Source organism: Nothobranchius furzeri, chromosome 2 (genome assembly GCF_043380555.1).
Source record: "Nothobranchius furzeri strain GRZ-AD chromosome 2, NfurGRZ-RIMD1, whole genome shotgun sequence".
Lineage (NCBI taxonomy): Eukaryota > Metazoa > Chordata > Actinopteri > Cyprinodontiformes > Nothobranchiidae > Nothobranchius > Nothobranchius furzeri.
Genome location: NC_091742.1, coordinates 7,578,482 through 7,601,088, shown reverse-complemented (window position 1 = coordinate 7,601,088; position 22,607 = coordinate 7,578,482). Strand labels below are relative to the sequence as shown.

The 22,607-nt window shown below is 38.6% G+C and overlaps 3 protein-coding genes across 8 annotated transcripts; all 3 read right to left on the bottom strand.

Annotated features, from left to right (window-relative positions):
• Nucleotides 1-1,845: 1,845 nt before the first annotated feature.
• On the bottom strand, nt 1,846-7,145 carry matn3a (matrilin 3a). Of its 6 annotated transcripts, none has more exons than XM_070543560.1 (7): nt 6,784-7,145; nt 5,864-6,313; nt 4,700-5,275; nt 2,963-3,088; nt 2,534-2,627; nt 2,341-2,411; nt 1,846-2,261 (listed from the first exon to the last, which is right to left on the bottom strand). In XM_070543560.1, the coding sequence occupies exons 1-6, from the start codon at nt 6,950-6,952 to the stop codon at nt 2,351-2,353; spliced, it is 1,476 nt and encodes a 491-aa protein (XP_070399661.1). In that variant the 5' UTR covers nt 6,953-7,145; the 3' UTR covers nt 1,846-2,261; nt 2,341-2,350. The 6 variants fall into 6 exon arrangements, with proteins under 6 accessions (XP_070399661.1, XP_070399662.1, XP_070399663.1 ...); XM_070543561.1 differs by having other exon boundaries at nt 1,846-2,255; XM_070543562.1 differs by lacking the exon at nt 2,963-3,088.
• A 382-nt stretch (nt 7,146-7,527) lies between these two features.
• On the bottom strand, nt 7,528-14,575 carry laptm4a (lysosomal protein transmembrane 4 alpha). The gene is made up of 7 exons (XM_015947427.3): nt 14,346-14,575; nt 13,374-13,494; nt 12,318-12,394; nt 11,382-11,504; nt 10,366-10,461; nt 10,152-10,250; nt 7,528-8,382 (listed from the first exon to the last, which is right to left on the bottom strand). The coding sequence occupies exons 1-7, from the start codon at nt 14,472-14,474 to the stop codon at nt 8,308-8,310; spliced, it is 720 nt and encodes a 239-aa protein (XP_015802913.1). The 5' UTR covers nt 14,475-14,575; the 3' UTR covers nt 7,528-8,307.
• Nucleotides 14,576-17,389: 2,814 nt separating this feature from the next.
• Nucleotides 17,390-20,837, bottom strand: LOC107377662 (uncharacterized). Its single transcript, XM_015947426.3, has 5 exons — nt 20,748-20,837; nt 18,764-18,826; nt 18,393-18,433; nt 18,243-18,321; nt 17,390-18,170 (listed from the first exon to the last, which is right to left on the bottom strand). Exons 2-5 carry the CDS (start codon nt 18,798-18,800, stop codon nt 18,043-18,045), a joined length of 285 nt encoding a protein of 94 aa, XP_015802912.1. The 5' UTR covers nt 18,801-18,826; nt 20,748-20,837; the 3' UTR covers nt 17,390-18,042.
• Between the last annotated feature and the right edge of the window lie 1,770 nt (nt 20,838-22,607).

The following is a 22,607-nucleotide window of genomic DNA, read 5'->3' as shown; positions in this document are numbered from 1 at the left end:
GTGTGTGTGTGTGTGTGTGTGTGTGTGTGTGGTAACCATGAACTGAAACAGCAAACAAACATAAAACATCTGTCTGTTTAAAAGGAGGAGGGGATCCGAACCAGACCAGAGGTAAACGTTGGGCTGTTGACTCCCGACCTCGCTCAGACGCCTCAGACAGATGCTCTGTTGACTCTGCTGTTCCAGACGAATAATCCTACACATTCCACACGTTACACAATTACTCAACTTTGTTTGTGGGAAAACATTATGACCACAATAACAAGACGTAAATGCAAATGACATTAATTCAGCCGTACATCAAATTACCAGACAAAAACTGTGACTTTTCTATTAAAGAATGAAACAGAAACCTCCTTCTTGACCTCCGATGGAACTGTAACACATTGTTAACAGAATGCCAGACCCCTTCTATGATTTAGTTTTCCATATTGACTTAGACATAAACATATAAATTGACAGTTATATGAAGGAAAGATGGAAACGCTTTTTTTTATATCTGCAGGTTTTTTCCCAAATAGCTGCAAAGACTTGATGCTGTCTTTTATTTTAGTGCTGCTCCACACATTTATGTTAAGTTTTTAAACAATAAATGCATTAAACGTGAATTTTTATTAAGCACTGTGTAAAAGAAAATCTGTTTTTGCATCTTTTTTCTTTTCTGACCTCATTATCTGATCGAGTTTGTCCAATTTCATCACCGAGTTTGTCTTTTAGGGTAGAGGTTCAGAATTTCATCCCATCCTCACATTTTTTAATCGTAATTTTAAATGGTTCCCATTTTTATGTTACTTTTAAATCATTTTAATGTATTTATTGTTCTTGTTAAGCACTTTGTGACTTTTATCTTAAGAGGTGCTTTATAAAAGTTTGGTGTTTCTTCTTCTTCCAAGTTTAAAAAAGGATTGTTTTTAATCTTTATCATCTCTTTCAGATGTACCACCCTGCAGTATTCATGCAGCATTAGATTTAGTTTGGATGCATGGAGGCTTTTTGTGCTTTGGGAAGCACATCTTAATGCAAACTGGTCACACAACTTTTAATCCACACATTATTATGAAATTATAAGTAACAAACATGAAGTTTTTCACTGTTTCATGTAAGAATCTATGAATTTTCAGAATTATGAATAAAATCTGAAACATTTAATGTAGGCATATGAAAGGATTAATTTTTATTGAATGTTTTAAAACTAACCCAAATAAATCAACATATAACTCCTCCATGCATTTCAGAGTTGATGCCTGGGTGATCATGTTTTAGTTTTAGATTTTCACCCAAACTGCACTGGAAGTTAACACAATGATTTGTTGGAAGGCTTTTTCCAATTGTGATGAACTCACAATTAGTCATTTTCACCAAGGTTTTAAAAACACACATATGAAGGATTTGGAAGTTTGTTTTCACCTTTTAAAGTCTCACGCCTCCTTTTAGTTCTGCAGCGCGCGCGCGCACACACACACACACAGCAAAGAGAATTAAGCTGGAGCCTGTTGCAGGTTAAAATGTGAACTGCACTCTCTTCTGGAAGCCAATGAAAAGTAGGGTAGACTTTAATTTCCTTTAGAACTGATTTAGTTATGCTTCAAACGTTTATTTTGGGTTATTTGATTAAATTAAAATTCAATAGGAGTTACCAAAAAGTTTAATCTGACTTCTAGGAACACACTTTCCCCATTTTTTACTTTTTTTTTAATTAGCAGCAACTAAACCCTCTAATTTAGTGTTTCCTCAAACCAACTGAGCCCAAGATACATTAAAATGTTTATATTTCCCTCTAAACTTAAAATGCTGCTTACAATTTAATACTCTTGCTTTTCAATAGTTTAGAAAAAAATGACCAACTTCTGTCGCAAAATTTTAATCTTATATTTTGCCACATTTACACATTTTTAACATTTCAAACACAAAAGTTTAGGATATTAACATTTTTAACCTTTGACCTAGAATGCAAGTATTTATAATCATAAAAAAATAATATACCACAAGTAAAAACATTAAATGAATACCATAGAACTAGATCTACTATATAAATATTTTTTTAAAAACAAAAACATGCAAAAATAACCAAATCTTTGGTTAAATCGCACAATTTTTCATAGGTTTAGTGTTAAATCAGTAATGATACGTCCAAAAGCCAAAATTAAGCATTTAACGTAAAACTTTTATTAAAGTTTGATTGCGTATTGCAGCTCGGCTCCGCCTGGAAGAAATCTGAACAGTAGTCGTGGGTGAGAGGCAGATGTGGAAGGCTGCTGTTTCTGCGGAAAGTAAACAGGAGTTAGAATTGCACACAGTTGGTGGGAAGCTTCGATTTCCACATGAAGGGAAAAATGTCACCTCTAAAGCTTTAGGCACGGCCCAACACGCTCTCCAGTCGCTCCACTCTCACTGACACGTCGGCTAGTTTGATCAGTCAAAGAAACGGCCTCGAAGAAGGTGAAAAGGTCATAAAACCACAGCTGCTGGGAAACTAGCAGCAGAGTTCATACCAGAGCGTCTCTCATCTGAAACAACTGGAAGGATATGTTTGGCCGAGAGCTGCTGGATGGCTGCCTGGGTCTTTTTCTGGAACACCAGCCGGGCCTCGCATTTACAGGGATCCTCCATAACCTCCACCTTCACCTCTTAAGCCAAGAGAAAGCACATTTCACATCAGCGTAACAGCCCATGCTGAACGCCACCCACGCCGCTTTTCCCCAGACTAAACCCAAAGCTCAAACAAATGGGAGCACATTTTCACAGCAGGTTAAGGAGTACAAACCGTGCAAATGAAATTGGCGTTTAGCCATAATTCTATAAAATTACCCAGTTATTGTCCAACAAATGCTGCTGTGAGTTATTCAGGAGTCCGCCAGTTTGATCCTTTCTCAGAATCCCTACTTTTGTTTCACAACATTTTTTTTTTATAAATTTGAGCAGCATCAGTGTCACAGCAAAAAGCTGCAGGAATGTTTCTTACGTTTCGGGGAACACGTTTTCTTGTCCGCATTCAAGATATAACCGTTCCGGCACTTGCAGTAAAAGGAGGCGTTGCTGTTGACACAAATGTGCTCGCAGTCATGTCCCATGGCGCAGGGGTCCACACCTGGAATAAGCCGGGATTAAAGGGATATAGTTTGGATTGTTGAAAACGGAGGTTCTGTGGCGTTATTGGCTGGTTTGTGAGCAATCTCAGTGTAGAGAATCGGAGAGAAGCTAACCGCTAGTCGGTCATGCGTCGTAGGTACAGTCTTCGCTCAACAGCAGCACATTTTCAACTTATCCGTTTTATTTCGCAAAGATTTCAACATGTCTGCAACATCGACAATGATTGGCCCTTCTGTCGTATACGGCTGCTACTATTTTTGCACGAGTCGAGAGACAAGTTAAGCTTGGCAGACTTTTGACCCAACCCTTGGCTCTAAAAATTAGTTTATCAGATATTCCTGCCATGTGTGGTGTGTTAGGAGCACCTTGGTCTGTTCGGAAGGACGTCAGGAACACTCTGATCATAAATCAGGAATATTGAGCACATTGGATTGTTTCGGTCCGATTTCAAGGACAAATGAGCGTGCTGCCTGTTCAATGTGACGTGTAGCCAATCAGTGAGCGAGGTAAACGGAAGCATGGTCCTCCTCCGCCTCGTTTGTTTGTTTACTCCGAAGTCACTTTGATTGTGGGAGATGTTGCCGCACACTACACTATAGAACCAAAACTGTCGTATCTGTGATCGCCACGTGTGGGGTGTCTCATGGTGATCATCTGACTGTTAGCTTGAGTCCTTCTGATTCTGCAGCCTGAGATTGTTCTCTGTCTATTTGTTACAAACAGCTCATAACGAATCCACGGAACTCAATTTCATCGTATCCGAACTGCCCCATCTGTCAAGATGGCAGCTGGGAACAGTTTCAGATGCTAGCATACAAGATAGTTGGTTTGAGGTAAGATAGGTCTGCATTTGTAACCAAATGCTCTATTTGAGTAATGAAACTGTTGCATTCAAGTATTTCTTGTTGGTACTTGACCACACTCGTGGTGGGAAACTGTCTAGTCAAACATCTTCACCACATCTCAGCCAAGGCCGTTTGCTGTGTGTTGGACAACAAAGGTAAAATCACAGAACCCTGAAGCACAAAACAGACATGTGTCCTAAAAAGGAGACACAAGACAAACGGTGAGAGTGAGGGACAACATCGACATCACGTCTCAGCAGAACCTCAATTCTCCAAATATGGCTGAATGTCTTCTGTAAAACCAACACTTTGCACCTTGTTATTGAATCCAAACGTGTCAGAATGTCAAATTCACATTTAAAATCTAGAATTTAATCAGCTGGTGTATGAATTTACATTGTCTAATTGCATTCATGTAAATATAAATGTCTAGAAATGAGGTTTTACTGCACATTCAAATAATTTAACCACAAAAGTGCATTCAAAGAATGACAAACCAACTAAACAAATTCCTATTTTTTTTTAAAAAGAAGTTGGAAGTTTAGGACTCCCTGGTCCAAAAACTTCACGTCTCTGTCTACGAGTACACTTTAGTTAGGACATCTGCAGTCCATGTGGGGTTGAGAACATCTGCAAATGTGATTTTTCTCTTATTTTCAGTGGCTTATAAACAGCCCCACCTATAGACTGAAGGTGCCCTCACCAAGGAGGTAGAACAGAGGTTAACGTTGGGGAAAGGTCTAGCAGGCCCTTCTTTGTCCTACCGCACAGAGTTTCTCTGAACTTGGAGGTGAGCTTCTCAATAACGCCGTAAGTCTCCACGTAGAAAACGTGGTCTTCCAGAGGGATGCTGGCCATGAGTCGCAGGGACTGCATGTCTGCACGGTCCACTCCCACAGCGTAGATCTCAATCCCAGAGGCCCGGGCTTCAGCAGACACTTCTTCTACCTGGTCTTGAGGTCTTCCATCTGTCACAATGATGGCTACCTTGGAGATCTTCCTGGAGCGAGGCCGAGCTCCAGACTGCTCGGTGAAGGCTTCATTCATTGCCGTTTTGATGGCTATGCCGGTCATGGTGCCAGCTGCCAAGGGCTCGATCCGTAAGATGGCTTTCTTCAAATCCAGCTTGTTGAAATGGTCTTTGAGCAGGAACTCTATCTTGACCGTGCTGGCGTAGTTGACCACGGCCACCCGGGTGGCCTCCGAGCCCACATCCAGGGTGTCGACCATGTCGGCGAGGAATATTTTGACCTTCTCAAACTCAGCAGGACGCACGCTGCGAGAGCTGTCGATGATGAAGACCAGGTCCAGGTGACGGGTCCTGCACTGAGAGTCTGTCTCTGGTGATCAACCAAACCATGGCAGCAATAAGTCCATTTCAACGATCGTCAGACAGAAGCATTACAGTTTGTACTTTCACAAAAGAACAGAAACGGTTAATCCACCAAAACAGAACATTTTGATACACAAACACATAGGAACAAAACTGAATGGTTTTGTTTGCACCAAAATGATACCATATGCGGCGCTGCATACGGTATCATTTGTCAACACCATCTCATATTCCTTGACGGAAAAGTGCTTGATGGCCAGGACATAAAAGTGACATCATATCTAAAAAGTGTTAGGATCCCATGCACATTTATCAAAACAGACCCTCTTAACTCTTAAGTTTGTGCAGAACTTAAGACCAGTTATAGCTCTGTTTCTCTTTCAGCTGAATCTTCAAGAGATCCATCCTTTACTATCCATCATTGCCCAATCATGCTAACTTGCATTCTTAAGAGAGTCACCAATTTTCTTGTGTATTTCCTACATTTTGCATATTTTTTCATTTATGACCAAAACAAAATAAAACCATCTAACCTGGAACTCTTTTGAGTGGCATGAGTTGGGTTGGAAAGCAGACCTGACTGGTAATATTCTACCTGTCTCCATAGCACTGATGGTGGTGATGAAGCCGCTTTGGGTACTGACCGGTGGTAGCGTCCTGGGAGCAGGTGTCGTCAGCAGCACCATCGCTGTTGCTGGTAGAGTTGGCTTTGGCAGGGTTGGAAAGACGGTAGGGGGGACTAGAACTGGAGCTGGTGTTGGGTTTGAATTCGTCGAGCACTGACCCTTCAGTTTGTAATGAAATGGACCTTTGACCCTATGATGAGGATGGAGCGGTGCAACTGGTGGAAATACACCTTTGTATATGTGATGCGAATGTGGTGCCACTGGTCCACTGAACCGGTGGTGATAAGGTGGCATGGGGACCGCGGGTCTGTGGTAAGTCACTGGTGGAGATAGAGGTCGATACACTACCGGCGGGGGGATCCTTGGTGGCTGGTAGTGGTACTGATACCCTCCTCTATACGTGTAATCACTTCTGTGATCTACAGGCCCACCAGAAAGGAAAAGTGATAGAGAACATTAGTAGACTCATAGAACGTAAACAAACACGTGTAAGTAAAACATCCAAGTTCATTTCCTCAGGATCGGACAAAGGATTAGTAGAAACTACGTGGGTTGTTTCAGACAGACTGAGGTGAATTACCTCGTTTAGATTTGAGATGTCATGCATGTTTGAGAGTGTTAGAATAAACAATTTCACAGTAATGCTTTTCAGATCTTATGTTAGCCCTAAATAAATTAAATCACAATTTTTATGCAAGACAAAAAAGGTTTTATCAGCTATTGCACTTTTAACGTGCGTACATTTAAGCTACCAAACAGCTCAAACATCCAAATGTTAATCATTTGTTCAAATGATAACATTACTTTAGTGTTAAAACCTAATTTTCCCCGTCATTAATATTTCCACAGTCCATCATCTTCATCTAAACAGGGTTTTGATACGACTTACTTGCTGGATTCAGGCTCCTGAAAGGCGGTCGACCATTGAGTCTGGTCTGAGCGTGACTCTGTGCAGCGGTCAGGTGAGGATCTACGGCTCCGAGGTGATACGTGGCCTGGGCGACATCAGAGAACAGCAGCAAAGAACAGAGCAGGAGGCTCTGGAGGAACGGCTTCATCTCTGCAGGATCTGTGAGTAAATTCTCCCTGTGGTCAGACCGGTCTAGCTCCTCTCAGGGTCAGGAGGGTTCTGCTCAGCTCTGCAGGGGATTGCCCGCCTCCAAATATGAGGGGATCGGAGACGGAAGCGTCAGGCCGTCTTGTCCAATCCAAAGGTGGGACGTGACCTCCAGGTTAGGGTGTTAAAAGAGGGGGGGGGGGGGGGGGGGGTTGGAATAGTTTTTCTAATCTGTTTCGTCCAGGCTGTTTATTTTATTTACTTTTTTATACTTATTAATCGTTACCCGCATATATTTATCCCTGTTCCTTTAATAACCATAAAAATGCCGTTCTCAATAAATATGCTGTAAAAATGTTAAAGATTAAAAGATTTCCCTAAACATTATCAAGATTGGAATTTCAAAATAAAATATTTTGTTATTCTTGAGCTTGAAATGCAACTAAAGTACCACACCAGACCCGATAACACAATCAATCCTGGAAGAAAAGTAATCATTCTATAAAATCTGATTATATTTAATATTTAAGGGACAAAAACATCAGAAAATGCAGAATTAATATGTCTGACACCAAATTGTTCAGAGACATTTATTGAAGTTATTTGTATCTCCACTTGGATTAAATCATATTACCAGTTAAGTAATGGAGTATGTGTTGATAAGCATGCAACAACTAATGTTCACAAGCGAAGCCGTTTGCTCCAGAGGCGAGAATCTCTCAGCCCCAGCTGGAAAAACCATTTAGCAGCTTTACTCGAACATCATGGCAGCGAAGCGGTGACGGCGTCTGCTGGGGAGGGGGACCGTACTACAGCAAAGCTAAATAAATAAAACTAAATTAGGTGCTAAAGACTACATTCAAGACGAGAAGGAACAGCCTTGGTCTTAAACACAGGATAACGAACACAATTCAACAATAGTCTAAGAAGTGGATTGTTGTTATTTTTCTTCTTTAAAAAACAATTTTTCAACACTTCATTTGATCCACTGATAGGAACAGAGCTGGGTCGATGAAAACGTCTTTAGCTACTTCATTTTCCCACATATTCTTTCACTAAGATTTAAAAAAAAAGGTTGTAGGAGGGAGAAAAGGGTGGAGGATTCCTTGCATTGCTTTATTTATTTCAAACCACACATTCACTCATTTTCACACAAGTCTGACGTTTCTCACCCGTTTCCTTTCACATCTCCAGGATGTTCTACAAACACTCTAAATGATAGACAGCACGAGGATGAAATAAAACATCATTCAGGGCACAATGGTGTTCAGAATGGGCTGGAGAGGGTATGTAGGAATGCATATGATGGTGTGTGTGTGTGTGTGCATGTGTGTGTGTTGGCAACACGGCTGGTGCTTAGGCTGGCATGTAAGGGGGAGGCGGGTCCTTCTCTGGCATCTTCATTGCCATCTCATAAGTGGGTAGGATGTACTGGAAAAGAAACGCAGACATAAGCTCTCCATATTGGGCAGTAACGTGTCTAAATACAGACATGAACTCACCGAAAGCTAATGTTTCAAATGTAATTCTAATTTACTAGATTAGAAATTAGGGATTTTATTAATTTTCTAGGAGATGGGAAATAAAGTCAACTGGGAGCAATGGTGCACTTTGTAGATATTTAAATAGTCAAGATATATATATATATATATATATATATATATATATATATTTTTTTTTTTTTTTTGTATTTTGAGAATCAACAGAGTTAAAGGCATACTAGGTCGTTTTGGCTTGCTTTTAGTACTCCTAGCTGTGCATTCGTCCTTTTAACACATTTAATCTAACTGCTGAAATGTCTCTAAAGGAGCGGTTCACCACTAAATCAAACAAATCTGCTGTGTTCACGATCTAAAACATGCAGGAAATGTGATGAACGCAGACTGCAGCGCCAGGTATGTCAGCTCCAATTTACCAAGTCCAACAGAGACTGGTGTCGGTACCAGATCGGCTCGGGTACCAGATCTAATCGGGGTCCTGTGCCTGGCAATGACGACACACAACGGCAAATCCACTCTGCTTTTACACGTCCGTTTTGGAATCAGTTTAGCCTCACGACCTAATTTTTTCTTTATAACTGTAATTTGGTAAGAAAACACACATTGTCGTCGTTTTTTAAAGAATGTGAAACTACATAAAACCAACATCAGACTGTCAAAAAAAAAACAGGTCTTACACGTGACATTTTTAAATGTATTTACATAATTAGCAGCCATGTCTGTTTGTATACATTTAGGATTTCCTTGTATTATTTGTTAGTTCATATGTAAATAATTCCATTCATTCATTAAAAATGTTGCTAGCCATTTGTTAAATAGAGTTTTGTTATTTATTTTTTGCCCCATTTCACCAAACTCAGTTTCCTCTGGCAATATAAACATATTTACTCCGAAAAGTGTTTGTTTTCGGACTGCAGGACTTCAACCACAAATTTGTTCGGACCAATCAAAATCTTTAATGTCAGCGTGCTAAAGTAACTTTTATGAATGTGGTATTGTAACTTTAGTAAGTCCTGACTTCAGTCAAGCATGTAGTATGACGTCATCGGCAGGCGCAGGACCCAGAGCCGACCTGGTACTGACACCGGACTAGCACTCTGAAGTTGCAAGTGCAGTATTCTGGCCATAGTGGGCAGTGGGGGTCTGAGTGACTCTACATTAACCCTGTAAAGGATCATTTTAGCACATACTGGCTCAAGAAAAATATTTTAAAATATGATAAAAGTTCCATGGTATCCCTTTAATTGTTGCTGTTCAGCACAAACTGAACAGAAAGAATCGCTCTCCTAACTAGAAACGTTTTAACTTTATCTGCCTTATTTAGCCTTTTTAAGTCCATTTCAACAACAAATAAAAACATTATATTTCTTGACTTAATTCTCCTATGATGTCAATTCTTTAAAGAAAGTTAAAAAGAAAGAATTTGTCAAATATCTGGTTATATTTTTGTTTTCCCCCCTAAACAATAAAACGTAAGACTCTACACTAAAACCTATAAACTTGCTACAAACAATTATTTTAGCAATAATCTGAAATAATTAAAAACCAAAGTAACTAAATCTCTTAACAGATTATGCTAGAATTTAGAATCACACGTTAGTGAACACTTCCGTCTGGGTGTATTCAGTACGCCATCTGCTGGTTTGAGCTGAGTGTTGCATGCTGCACATCAGGTACTGGTGCCTCTTAACGCTCGCCTACCTGGGGAGGAGTCTCAAAGGTGGGATAAACGGCAATTTCCGGCATGTTCCTGTTGTTGATGTACTTGTAGCAGTTCCACACGCAGTTGATCAAATAAGCCTGGAGGGCAGAAATGAGAACACACTTTAACATTTACAGCTGAAGGAATCCAAATCCAGCCAGGTTTGAGCTGTAAATGAACGTTTGTTGGACTGTTGAGGAGTGATGGCCTCACCTTGAGGATGATGAGGAAGGCGAAGAAGACGAGCACAAAGAGCAGCAGACAGCTGGAGTTCAGAGACAGAAGGTAATCCTTGTAGGGGAAGTCCGGCTGAGCGAGCCACAAGAGCAGAACGTTAAAAGAGAATGATGATCACGTGTGTTCAGCTCACATCCCCACCAGAGGCCACACTGCTGGGACTTTTGTAGCAACAGAAGGAGCTCTGGCTCTTCTACCATTCCATCAACAGGGAATCACGTTCAATTCCAACAGTGTCCCATTTTTAGGAGAACATCTGAATGAAGACCCGATTACATAAACAATTAAAAACTCACACGCTGCAGCAAAGGAACTCATATTTGTCCAAACCTGAGCTCGGCTAATATTAGTTTCTCTTAATGCCGATACCGATGCAGATATGTAGGAGACACGGTCAGCCGATGGTCGACATCTACTGCAGATTTTTATGGGTCGATATCCAGACACGTTCCAGCTTATTCTCCTTCTCACTAATAACAGCTGATGCACAAACTTTCTGAAGCTGAATCAGTTTTTTTTTACTCTGAATGAAACTTCCTGTTAAATCTTAACTTTGTGAACTGCTCAGTGTTAAAGTCAGACAAGAGCATTTATTATGCAGATGTTATTGGTGAATGTAAAAATACCTTTAAATTTAATTCTGCAACAGCACCGGGCTGCCCGAGGATGTGCCTGACTTTAAATCGGCTTTACTAAGGACAAATATCAGACTAATATATCGGTCTACACATAGTTCAAACAATGTGTCTTCATTACAAAACATCCTCCAAAATAAAATAGCACATTTGAGTGACCTATAAAAATCCACAAACCACTAAAAATTTTAAATGCATCAGTTTAGAAAATAAAACTAAACATCAAAGTGTTGAAAATTACTGTGATGTTGCAGTAAGAAAGAGAGAATAATGAATGAAATACGTAGTGCTGCTGTGACAGAAAAGGAAAACAGACCCAGCAAGAACCCCGAGTGGTAAAAAGTCCTTCTAACTGACCAGCTGATCCAGGTAGTCTCTGATCCTGGGCAGGTAGGTGAGAGAGCTGATGGCCACCAGGCAGCTCAGAGCAAAGTCAAACAGCTGGTAGCAGAAAAACGGGATGAGCCATCCGTCACGATGCTAAAAAGAGGCAACGTGAGAAAAACTTGATTTATTATGAAAGTGAAACCCATAATGACCATTTTAACCTTCTCTGTTAGCACCCATTACATAAGAGCAGTCATGCGTGAGATCCCAGCTACCAAATATAAACAAATGCCACATCTGGGAAATGTTCTCAGCAATCTGAGAAACAGGAAGGGTTTTCTTCCAAATTTAGACGCTAACGCCATTTTTATTCCCAACAGGAATTAAGCACAGATTAGGCTTTAATATTAGAAACATGCAAACAGAGAAGGTTTAAATTTAACAACATCGGTTCCTCTTTTGTTTTTTCTTCCACTAAAAGCGCACACACAAGCCAAATACACTCCTAAATGATCTCTAAGGTTACTGAAACTATTAGAACTAGCTGCCACACAACCGTGGAAAAAGGAAGGGTGTCTGCAACCTTGGTCTGGAAGGACGTCCTTGCACAGCTCAAGTACAACTCTGCAGCGTTCCCAGGTAACGGTCATGTTATCACTGCACGGTCATGCTAACTAGTAGCTTAAAACATCAAACAGCTATCAAACCCGTCCGTCTTGACGCCATGAGGCAGGCCTGTGAGGCAAGCGTCATCGTGCACGATGAGAACACAACACGCTGCAACTAAAGAACACTCCTTTTAACAAGCAGATGACGTTCACGAGTTAAAAAAAACATCTTTATCACGCTCTTCTTACTAAATTACATGATTGCTGAGCTGTTTAGTTTGTAATTTAGCATTTTACAAATGAAACATTTAAAGTAGCTTAAAATAAAGGGAAAACGTACAAATGAGTTTAAACTTACAGTGATTGCTCCGTACACCATCATGGCGCTGATGGTAAGCATCAGCAGCGAGATAGCAAATCCAACACAAGCATTTTCTGTAGAAGAGATTAAAAACTAATGAGCAAATATTAGTTTAGAACAGCTTCGGCTTCATCTGTAAATGTTTAGCGAGCTACTTTAATGTTTTGTCTTTGTGCTGCAGGAGGCAGCTGTGATTTGCCAACACTGATAAGTGGACAGTCTCCCGGGCCGGCAGACTCACTTTGTATTAAAAGACAGCTCTAGGGAGCGTTAATCCTTTCAGCTGGGCTGGTAACGATATGAAGCTCAGTGTAGGACAATTAAATGATCTTCCTTTCATAGCCTTTTTACCCTTATCAATCATCCTCTCGCTTTAACTGCTGCGTTGGGAATGCCTGGGAGAGCTGCAGCGATGCAGCCGACACACCACAGGTCAGACTGGATAATACACACACCGGAATGAAACGTCTAGTGAAAATAAGCCTCTCTATTTGAGCTGATGACAATATTTTAATTATCTAAACATCTAAACTGTCTAAGGGAGTCTTTGTAAATGTTTTGTGCTCTTTCAGAGCACACCATTACAGTAAACACAGTTTTACCATCAAGGACTAATGACAAATAATGTCTCAATATTATTTGTGCAAGCTGTGCAACCCTGAAATAGGAAAACCAGCTCTCAGAAGTTATTTCTCCTTTTCTCTGGCTAATTCATTGCTTAAAAAAAGGCCAACCAATGATAAAAGCCACCCACTAAGCCTCATCATATTATCTTTACAAGACAAATTGTACCAAAGGGCAACAATTGATGGAAATAGATTAACAAATCCTCAAAATAGCCAATGAATAACTTATGTGGAAACATGTGCAGATTCCAAAAATAGAAAATGTTTTTTCACTAGTCTTTGTGTTGGTGAGCTAACTATCTGTACATTATGTTGAGGATTTCAAAGAATTTATGTTACACAATCTTGATACGTAGACATAATAATACAAGGACATTTCAATACATTCCGCTGTTTATTGGAGTTTTTAGACGACTTTTCCACTCACCGGACATCCTGTCGGAGGCAAAGTAATGGTCAATGACCTCGTACTGCAAGTCAATGGTAGGAACATTCTCTGGGTGCGTCACGGCCACAGTCAGAAGGATGCCCATCAACAGGTTGACTACCTGGAGTTCAGGAAAGAGTAGGGAAATGTTTAGTGAACACAAAATACAATAACAAAAATGCAATTATTGTGTTTGTAAACTATATTATAGCGCTTTCTAAAAAAAATGCAAGTGTCACAAGTAAGACAGTGGAGGGGGATACAGCCACTAGCAACAAAACAAGAAACACATATATTACATTCTTTCTTTTGGTAGATACAGTACATAATTGTGGATTTGATCTATTTGGAAGGTAATTAAACAAAAAAGTAAAAATTTTCATAATAAAACTAAGTCGGTGTCTTCCATAAAAATATTCAGCAAATTTGACCTATTTAGTAAAACATATATTCAGTCAATACTCGTGTTTTTAAATTGTGTCCATCTATAAAATAAAATTTTTTATTATGGAACTAATCATTATCTTAACGAGTTAGAATAAGGGTGTTTTTAAGGGGACACTGCGGAATCCCTTTACCCGTTACATTCATGTTGGCCGAGCCTCGGCTAAGTCAAATGTCTTCATATCTCACTTGTGTACAAAAAAATCCCAATTCTGACTACGTTTGGTCTTTTTTGTGACTTTAAGAACAAAAAAATATCCGTTTCAACTGGAAAAGACAACTAATGAGTTAGCAAGTTGTCGTTAACATTAGCATCCTGCTAGCATTACCTCAACTAGCTACGGCTATTTTAAGAGTCAAAATGACACACTGGGTAAAGTCACGCAAGTAAAGACCAATATAAGATAATTTTTAATTATATCCTGAAGAGATTAGTTACGTAACTCAACACTTATGCGGATTTTTGACAAGCGAACAGCGCAGGCTAGCGTACGCGATCACACAGTTATCGAGAACCATCTTACGCACCATGTACCATGTTCCCAAGATAATGGTCCCAGTTCGAACATGGCAACATCCACAGCACCGGGTGGTGTACAGTCTATCCCGACTTGGTTTAAAATGATGCATGTCCTCTACGAGAGTAGGGAGAAACATCTGGTCGAATTACCGAAAAGCCTGCTCAGCATCAACAGTCAGCGAACGAACACAGAGGAACGCCCACTCCGACGACCTGCGCACACCGCGGATGAAAACAAACGCTCAACAAACCGGAAAAGGCGGAGTCTGATTTCTTGACTGACGGGAGTTTAAGCCAATGACCACGTACCGCATAAAACTACTCAGCATCTTTTTAAGTGACAATTAGCATTTACTTAGATGTTCTGACAGTTTTAACATCTGTTTGCGTTTTTTAAATTTTAAATAACCGACAATGCTTCACAAAAACATAAATGTCAAAGAAATGAAGGAATTTCATGATCAAACATCAATCCAATCCAATAAAAAAGAACAAATAATTCAGACTTGTTTCATAAAAACAATGTTTTTGCTTAATCTGTTATGCTAACCTAGTTTAAGATGTAATTTTAGCTGAAAAAAACAACTACTTCAGAATAAGTGCACCACCATCCAACCCCAAGCTTGTACTTGCTAAATTATTTACAATTAAATTAAATTCTATAATCAGAAAAGGAAAAAATGCAAAAAAAATCAAAATAGAACTTGCTTCTCCTTTTCTGTCCCTGTTTATGCAGCAAATTTTTTGCATTAGTTGCATCTTTTGATTAGTTTTACCATAAACCATGGAGACAGATGAGTTTATACTTTTAATCATGTCATACATGGTGAAGTCCTAAATTAGAAGCAGATTGAGCTTCTCAGACTCAGTTTAAAATGTTTATTTTGGCATTTGTTCTAACTGATAATTTAGAGTTTGCTTTGTCAATAAGCTGAAATTATGTGAAATATAGAATGAAAACGTATTCCACTTTCACATTCCACAGTTCACAACACCACATTTCTATGTATCGTGTCACTTTTTGTTTCATAAAGTCTTAAATGAAAATCACTGATGAAATAGTTTCAGAGGTATTTTTTATTATTACAGAATAACAAAAAATATATGCACACATATATTGCACGACAGAAGCATAATTTAACTGTTTCTTCATGTTTTTATACATTACCCCACTGTTTTCCTTCCTTAGATCTATGAGGTGCCATTTGTAAAGTCAAACAGTCGTAACTTAGCAGTATTTTGGGTTATTTAGCATGCTCATAAAAAATGGGAGTTCATTTTTCAAAGTAAAAATTTCCCCATGTTATTCATACATTTATAAATATTAAAGATCCCAAGAAAATATTTAGTTAGCGAGCTAAATATTTAATTTAGCGTTAATTAATCAATTTACAAACTAAATATTTAGGTCTGACCTAAATATTTAGTTTACTTAATTATTTATTTATTTTATTCACTAAATATTTTATTTGGAGCTTAATATTTGGTGTACAAACAAAATATTTAGCTTCAAGTTCAATATTTATTTTTCTAAATAAATATTTAGATCCAAGCTTAACCTCAAATTTAGATTTTACAAATGTTTAGCTCAAAAATAAGTATTTAGATGCAATCTATTTTTTAAAGAAAATAAATATTTAATTTATTTAATGTATTTAAATATTTTGTTTGTAAACTAAATATTTTGTTCCAAATTAAATATGTAGTAAATTATTTATTTTACAAACTAAATATCTGGGTTTGACCTAAATATTTTGTTTGTAAAACAAATATTTAACTCTAAGTTAAATATTTTTGCTTGCTTACTAACTATTTAAATGGTAACTTTAACAATTATAAATGTATGAATAACATGGTGAAATTTGACTTTGAAAATTTTACTCCCAATTTTTTCTCTTATGATAGGTTAAATAACCCAAAATACTGTTGTTAAATTATGACTCTTTGACTTTACAAATGGCACCCCATATTGATCCACTAAATGCATCATTGGTATTCGCAAGAATGCATACTGTGTTAAAATTCACGTTCCATATACTGATGCAACAAAGACAAATTTAAATATATTACACAAATCTTTATATATATGAATATATATACCTGGCATATCGTAAACTTAACAAGCTTTCAAGGAATATCGGCTTAACCCCGGAGCTCAGGGATGGAATGCATCGCGCTGTGAACTCACAAACTCATATAATTGCCGAGATGAGTTGTAAGCTTATAGGCTGAGATTCAGGCTCTGGCACAGAAGGTTGATTCGATCAAGGAGAGAGTTGACGGATCAGCACGGATCGGTATAGTTTGATAACGCCATTAATGGACCTGGATGGGTTGAAGATCAACAGAACTTTGAGGCAGAGAGGAAATGATCTCTGTCTGTACCCAAAATAATTCTTATTATCTGAATCCGGTGCCCTTGAAGCCTGTGAGGCTGAGGTGAACCCCCCCCCCCCCCCCCCCCCCCCCCATAAGAAATGTGGAATGCTGCCGTCACTATGGAAACCCTTTCTCCCTATCCCAGCCTGGGCGGGACTGTGACCGGTGAAGGCCGTGGAACCGTTTCTAGGAGTCAATGTACTCTTTAACCCATTATCTCCCTCCCCTGTCCAAACGGAGGTGATGAGCGCTGCCACATGCAGCTGCATGCAGTGAAGTGAGGAGAGTCCCAACCCTACCCTCCCACCTAGTGGACACTTATATTGTTTATCGTCGGAAATCTGTGTGCATATCAGTCTGAGGTGTTTTTTTTTGTATAGCAAAGCTATCCTCTCTGTGGAGGGTAACTCTGAAGTGCCTTTTTTCCCTCCCCTGACTCTATCCTCATATAAACCCTCTTGATCTATTACGGTAGCGTGACTCACGTTGCGAATGACCACAGTCACCAATTCTTGTCATGTGTCTATGTATGTATGTCTGATCTTGGAATTGTCTGTACTGAAACTACTGAATTTCCCTCTGGGATTAATAAAGTATTTTTGAATTTAAATTGAGTTGAAAGCAAAAATAGCTAAAACCTTCTGTTTGATTTGATAAATACTGCACATATTTCTGCTTCTTCTTTTAATAACACACACACAGTAAAGTCCCTTGTAACTAGGTTTCAAAATAAAAGTCCATGTTATTCCAGACCAATAGTTCTTTAACATTTTACATACATAACCTTGGAACATTCTACATTTTCCTGTAAATTAGTGAGAAGATAAGGAAATCAACAGCACATGTTCATTCTTAACTGACATAAACAAGAAAACTGGCTGAACCAGTATCTCACACGGCTGGGAGTATGATGACAAATTGCATAGAAGTTTCCAACATGCCTTGTTCTCCTCCTGTGAGCTGCAGGGCCTTGTCGGTAGTCACGGTGTGATCGCACGCATCAGAAAACCAACTGGGATAACTTTGAGCTTGGTTTCCATGAGTCAAAATTGTTAGAAAATGTTGGATAACTTTAGGAGGAGTAGATCTGTGGGATACTTTTGCTTTGTGACTCATACGACAAGGCCCAAAAAGTTTTAGTTACCATAGGCATGAAAAAGCAATCTTAAATATATGTAAAATATAGGCAAGATCATTGGTTACTTTTCTAGTTTAGACTAAAGTTTGATCAGTATTAAGTGCAAGAACCAACCCCCAGGCGCTCTACAATCAGAAAGTGTCTCAGTGCTTTAAAACCAACCTGGACGTGACAGCTAAACTAAAACGTCAAAAGTTCTCATCCTTTTTGCGGCCGAGAATGTTTCCTTCCCCTTGTTTCTTCCTTCGAATGTAGATCAGTATGGCTGATAAAATAAACCCAAGAAATGCTCCTGTTACTCCTCCCGCAATACAGCCTGTTGAGAATAAAACAAACGATTCAGCTAAATATTGTAAAGGACAATAAATGCACCTGGAATCCAAAATACCTGCAGCAATTTCTTTGTTTTCCCAAAAGCTCTTGCTGCTACTGAAGGTGAAAGTCTCAGTCAACCTGTCCGTGGGAACCTAAAGTCAAAATAACAAAACTTTATTTCACGCTCACATTTTAGACAGAAACGTTTGAAAACCAGACTCACTCCGACAGTCTTGCTTTCTTTTTCTGGCTTTGCCACGATGACTGTTTTGATTTTCCACGGCCGATGCAGGAAGTTTAAAAACAAGTGTAAGATTAATTTCGAGAATGTTTTTAGAAAATGGAAATGATCTAAGGATGTGACAATCACAGGGGCGTGTCCAGGGAGTGGTCTGGGGTAGTACATGCCACCCTTGGAATCTGATTGGCCACCCCAAGTGCCACCACACTAATTTACCTTTAAATTGGCTTTTCATTGTCCACAAAAGGCTTGGGGGTAAAACAAAAATAAAGCATAACCATTGGTGCCACCCATGCACAATGGGCCACCCCATTTTAAAAGATCTGGACACGCCACTGGACAATCAGAATTACCTGGGTCTGGATCGTCTCCAGAACCAGAATCCTCCATGTCGTCCCCACATGCCTCCAAGTCCCCTGGAGGGTCAAAAGACTTCTTTTATAGAGAAAAGAAAATAAATTTAAAATGCATAAATGGCATCGCTAATTTCTGTCAGACATTATAGAACACACAAAAGGTTTAATTAAACATTTCGCTAGATAAGATTGCTGCATGAACACAACCTCTCAAGCACCATTTCCCTGACAAACATGTAATGAGGCAGGTATTCATCAACAATAAAGAGTCATAAACAGATGACGTCATGCTATTACCCTGGTTAAATGGACATTTCCACCATTTTGGAATGTGATTTGTGCAGTCAGAGAGGAGCTCAAATCAAAAAGTCTGTTGCTGTCGTCTTAAAACAGCTCCAGTCTGCAAAAGTGGTTCAAGCAAATGTTATTTTATAACCCAATCCACCCTCGTCTGTTTCACATTTTTGGTTATTTGCTGGAAATATTAAAGGTGTGGAACACTCGTTTAATCAATACATCTCCAGTGTACCGTTTCACGAAGTAGAAGTGAGCCACAGCTGAGCTTCAGAAGGCAGATTTTGGAGTCTTATTTCCTGATGTTTGGACATCTAACCTCGGACTCTACCTGCAATGCGACTCTACCACCGACTTCCAACATGGATGTTTCATCTTCACAAATATCACAAGTCTGGAGGAGTTCTGCTGTGTGGTGGAGTTGCTAATGCTGACAGTTAGCTTCTACCACGAGACGTTCTCTGCTATTTCCTGAACACTAAACCAACAACAGCCTTCCCAGTCATGAGCCAAGATGGGTGAGTCCATGAATGTTTTGTGACAGGGTGACGTAGATCTGTCAGGATTTTCTAATCCTAGAGTTTCACCATCTATTTTCTATCAGAAGCTAATGCAGGAGATAGGTGTAGGAGACTGTTTTCATGTTCAACCTGCATGAAAAACTCAGCATGACAGATTCTAATCCCAAATACGATTTTAAAAATAATGTGTTCCACACCTTTAAAAGAATTCCTGTCAGACCTGATCTCTGGATGCACCAAAAGTGCAAAATATTTCCGCTACTGATTTTATTAATGCTCATAAATAACTAAAGAATTCCACTTGTGATTTCCCAAGTAATTATGGATGGCAGAAACGTTTATAATCACAAGAAAACAACAACATTGAAATGATGAAAATCTTAGCTGGTTTAAGACCCTGTTTCTGGTTGCTCTCTTGCCGTTAGCTCATCAGTTGAGTAAAAGGTAAACCATTTCTCTGAACAAAGGCTGTTCAGGATGATACTTTACAAATATGAAAATAACTAAAAACATTTAGAAACCCATTTTTTATCTCTTTTGTGTTGTTGTACATTGCTAAGGCCAAATAAATGGATAGAAAACGCTAAATATAAATAAAAAAGTATCAATATGATACGAAACATGTCTGTGTGAACCTGGGAGAACATGCTACCGGGATTAAAAAATCATGTTTAATATAAAAATCAGACTCTTACAAATTTATAAACAACAGCACTGAAACATCGGGTAAATAAGCAGCTTTTCCTTATGTATAAACTTTGAAAAACACTTATGTTAATTTCACACACTTACAAGATGGAAAAATATTCAATTATGGAATAATTATCAACCCTTTTTAGTCATGGACTGATTAAAAAAAACTTTCTACATGAGTTTATGACTTATAAAGCTCTCACACAACCCAGTGGATGTAATACTGTAATCTAATAAAACAAATACAATTATAGCTTCAATTATAAATACTCTCTGGGATTTATGTGTGAGCTTTAAAAGATGTGGAATAAACCATTAAGTGAAAAAGTATTCTGGGGCATAATTTTAACAAACCTCAGTATTGTCTGGCACAATTCACTGCTTGCTGTTTCGTAACAGGAAGTGAGAAAGATACGTCTGTAAATGTACAGTTTTCTGTGTTTAAAACACTAAAGTTTTAAAAAGTAACTCACCAACGCTCCGGCAGGATGAATGAATCCCAGAAGTAAAATTAGAGAAGCAGTCAGACTCAATAACTGCATGTTTCTGGGATTTTGTCAAGCCCTGTCTTTACTTTTGCTTTCAACTTGAAGCTCTTGTTGGCATGTGAGCTGCTAAACTCCGCCCGTCATAAAAAAAAAACTGGAAAATTGTGTGGTGAGTCAGAACATGACACCTACCTGATAATAAGAACTGGTTTCTAAATGATTAACCTGGGCTTAAAGGTGTAAAAACACCTGGATCAAGGTGGATCTGGACATATTAGTTCTGCCGTAAACATGTTCATGAAGTTCTTTGCACACAGAATCCCTCTCACATGAAGCCATTTTAGCAGTTTTATTCTTGACATTTTCAGTACCTTCCAGAATGAGCCATTTCAGGGGTCTGTCACTTTAAGAAAGCAAACTGAAAATGTGTCACTTAAACATATAAAGACAAGCACACTCACACAATTTCTAACATCTTATATAAATCTTTTAAAAGTCAAAATAAATATAAATTAAACATGGTGCAAATAATTAAAAGGTATAAAATGTTGCCAAACCTGAAAAAAAAATCTTAAAATCAGCTGATTTAGCAATTTTTTATAACCTTTTAAAATCAAAGTATATTGCATTTTATCCTTTCTGTAATTAGTGCTTCTATTTTGTTTCACCAATTTAAATTCATAAAATGCGAAGAAATTCAATATTTCAAGCACATTAAAATCTTGCAATAAAAATACAAAAATTCTCATTTATGTAAGTTTAGTTACATAATTAGTTTTTATTTTTACATAATTAGTTTCTAATGACATAAGCGGTTTTTATGCATGCAACTAAACAGTTCTTTTTCCAGTTCCACACCCTGGAAACGCAAATAAACATTTATTCTAAATGTAGCTAATCTGAAACTGAAACATCTTCATGAAACTTGAAAAGTACAAGGAAACCAAAGCATTTTGTTCCATTTGTGTAATAAATTAATTTAGACAAATGTTAGGTCCCTGTAGAAGAATGTGTGTTCGGGGCGTAACACCCCTTGTGTTTAAAGGGCCCAACCCTTGCACTTGTTATGAAAGTCAAAAGGGTTTATTACACAAGGTTTAAGAGGAACAAGGGACAAAAGGAGCTAGAGGACCTCTGGTATAAGGGCAAACCTACAGAAGGATTAGTTTACACAGGGAAACAACTAAGGGAGCCTGTCTTAATTTAGGAAGGTAAACAAAAGGAATCGGGTTACTCCGGAACAGTAAAGTGAACTACTGTAGGAAACTAAAGTTATAAAAACCTTTTACAAAGTTATTAGAAAACCTACTAAAGCAAACTTATCAAGCGACTTAAGATCTATTATTAACCTATCCTAATCTACAATCAAACCTTTACAACGTCGGAAGGAATGTGAGAACGAGCTCAAAGGGAGAGTAGCGGAGACGAGCAGCGCCTCTGAACTCTGTCTCTAGTTGCGCACACAGCTGCAGCGAACTCCGATCAGACGTGATGGGGATCAGCTGTGGTCCAGCTGGCTGCAGGCTGGAGCTGAAGAGCAGGCCAAGGTCCTGAACAGCTCCACCTCCTGCAGAAATCACGGCACTACCCCGAAGGTCGCAACAACAAACCAAACAAGATAAAGCACAACAAGCAAATGAAATGTTAGAACAGTTTAATCATACATAGTCACAATTCTGCTTCCAAAAAAACTTGAGTTTGTTTTCTTCATCTAACATCTGGAAATGTACATAAGGCCACCTGAAAATGTACATGACTTTGACAGTGTGACAAAACTCATATGTTCATATTTATATAATTGACAATATTTTACAATGCTTTTGCTTACAAGGTAGTAGCTGTTCC

Bases quoted from the DNA above. Each gene is read 5' to 3' on its own strand.
- matn3a (XM_070543560.1), bottom strand. From the start codon at position 6,952: ATGAAGCCGTTCCTCCAGAGCCTCCTGCTCTGTTCTTTGCTGCTGTTC. The intron at 2,628-2,962 runs GTAAGAAACATT...TCTTGGCTTAAG, and splicing joins GAAAACGTGTTCCCCGAAAC to AGGTGAAGGTGGAGGTTATG. The intron at 2,412-2,533 runs CAAACATATCCT...TCTTTGACTGAT, and splicing joins GCCATCCAGCAGCTCTCGGC to CAAACTAGCCGACGTGTCAG.
- laptm4a (XM_015947427.3), bottom strand. From the start codon at position 14,474: ATGTTTCTCCCTACTCTCGTAGAGGACATGCATCATTTTAAACCAAGT. The intron at 12,395-13,373 runs GTGAGTGGAAAA...TCTCTTCTACAG, and splicing joins TGCCTCCGACAGGATGTCCG to AAAATGCTTGTGTTGGATTT. The intron at 8,383-10,151 runs GTAGGCGAGCGT...TTTCTTTTCCAG, and splicing joins CCTTTGAGACTCCTCCCCAG to TACATCCTACCCACTTATGA.
- LOC107377662 (XM_015947426.3), bottom strand. From the start codon at position 18,800: ATGGAGGATTCTGGTTCTGGAGACGATCCAGACCCAG. The intron at 18,434-18,763 runs GTAATTCTGATT...AAATCAAAACAG, and splicing joins TGGAGACGATCCAGACCCAG to TCATCGTGGCAAAGCCAGAA. The intron at 18,171-18,242 runs GTATTTTGGATT...TATTCTCAACAG, and splicing joins AAACAAAGAAATTGCTGCAG to GCTGTATTGCGGGAGGAGTA.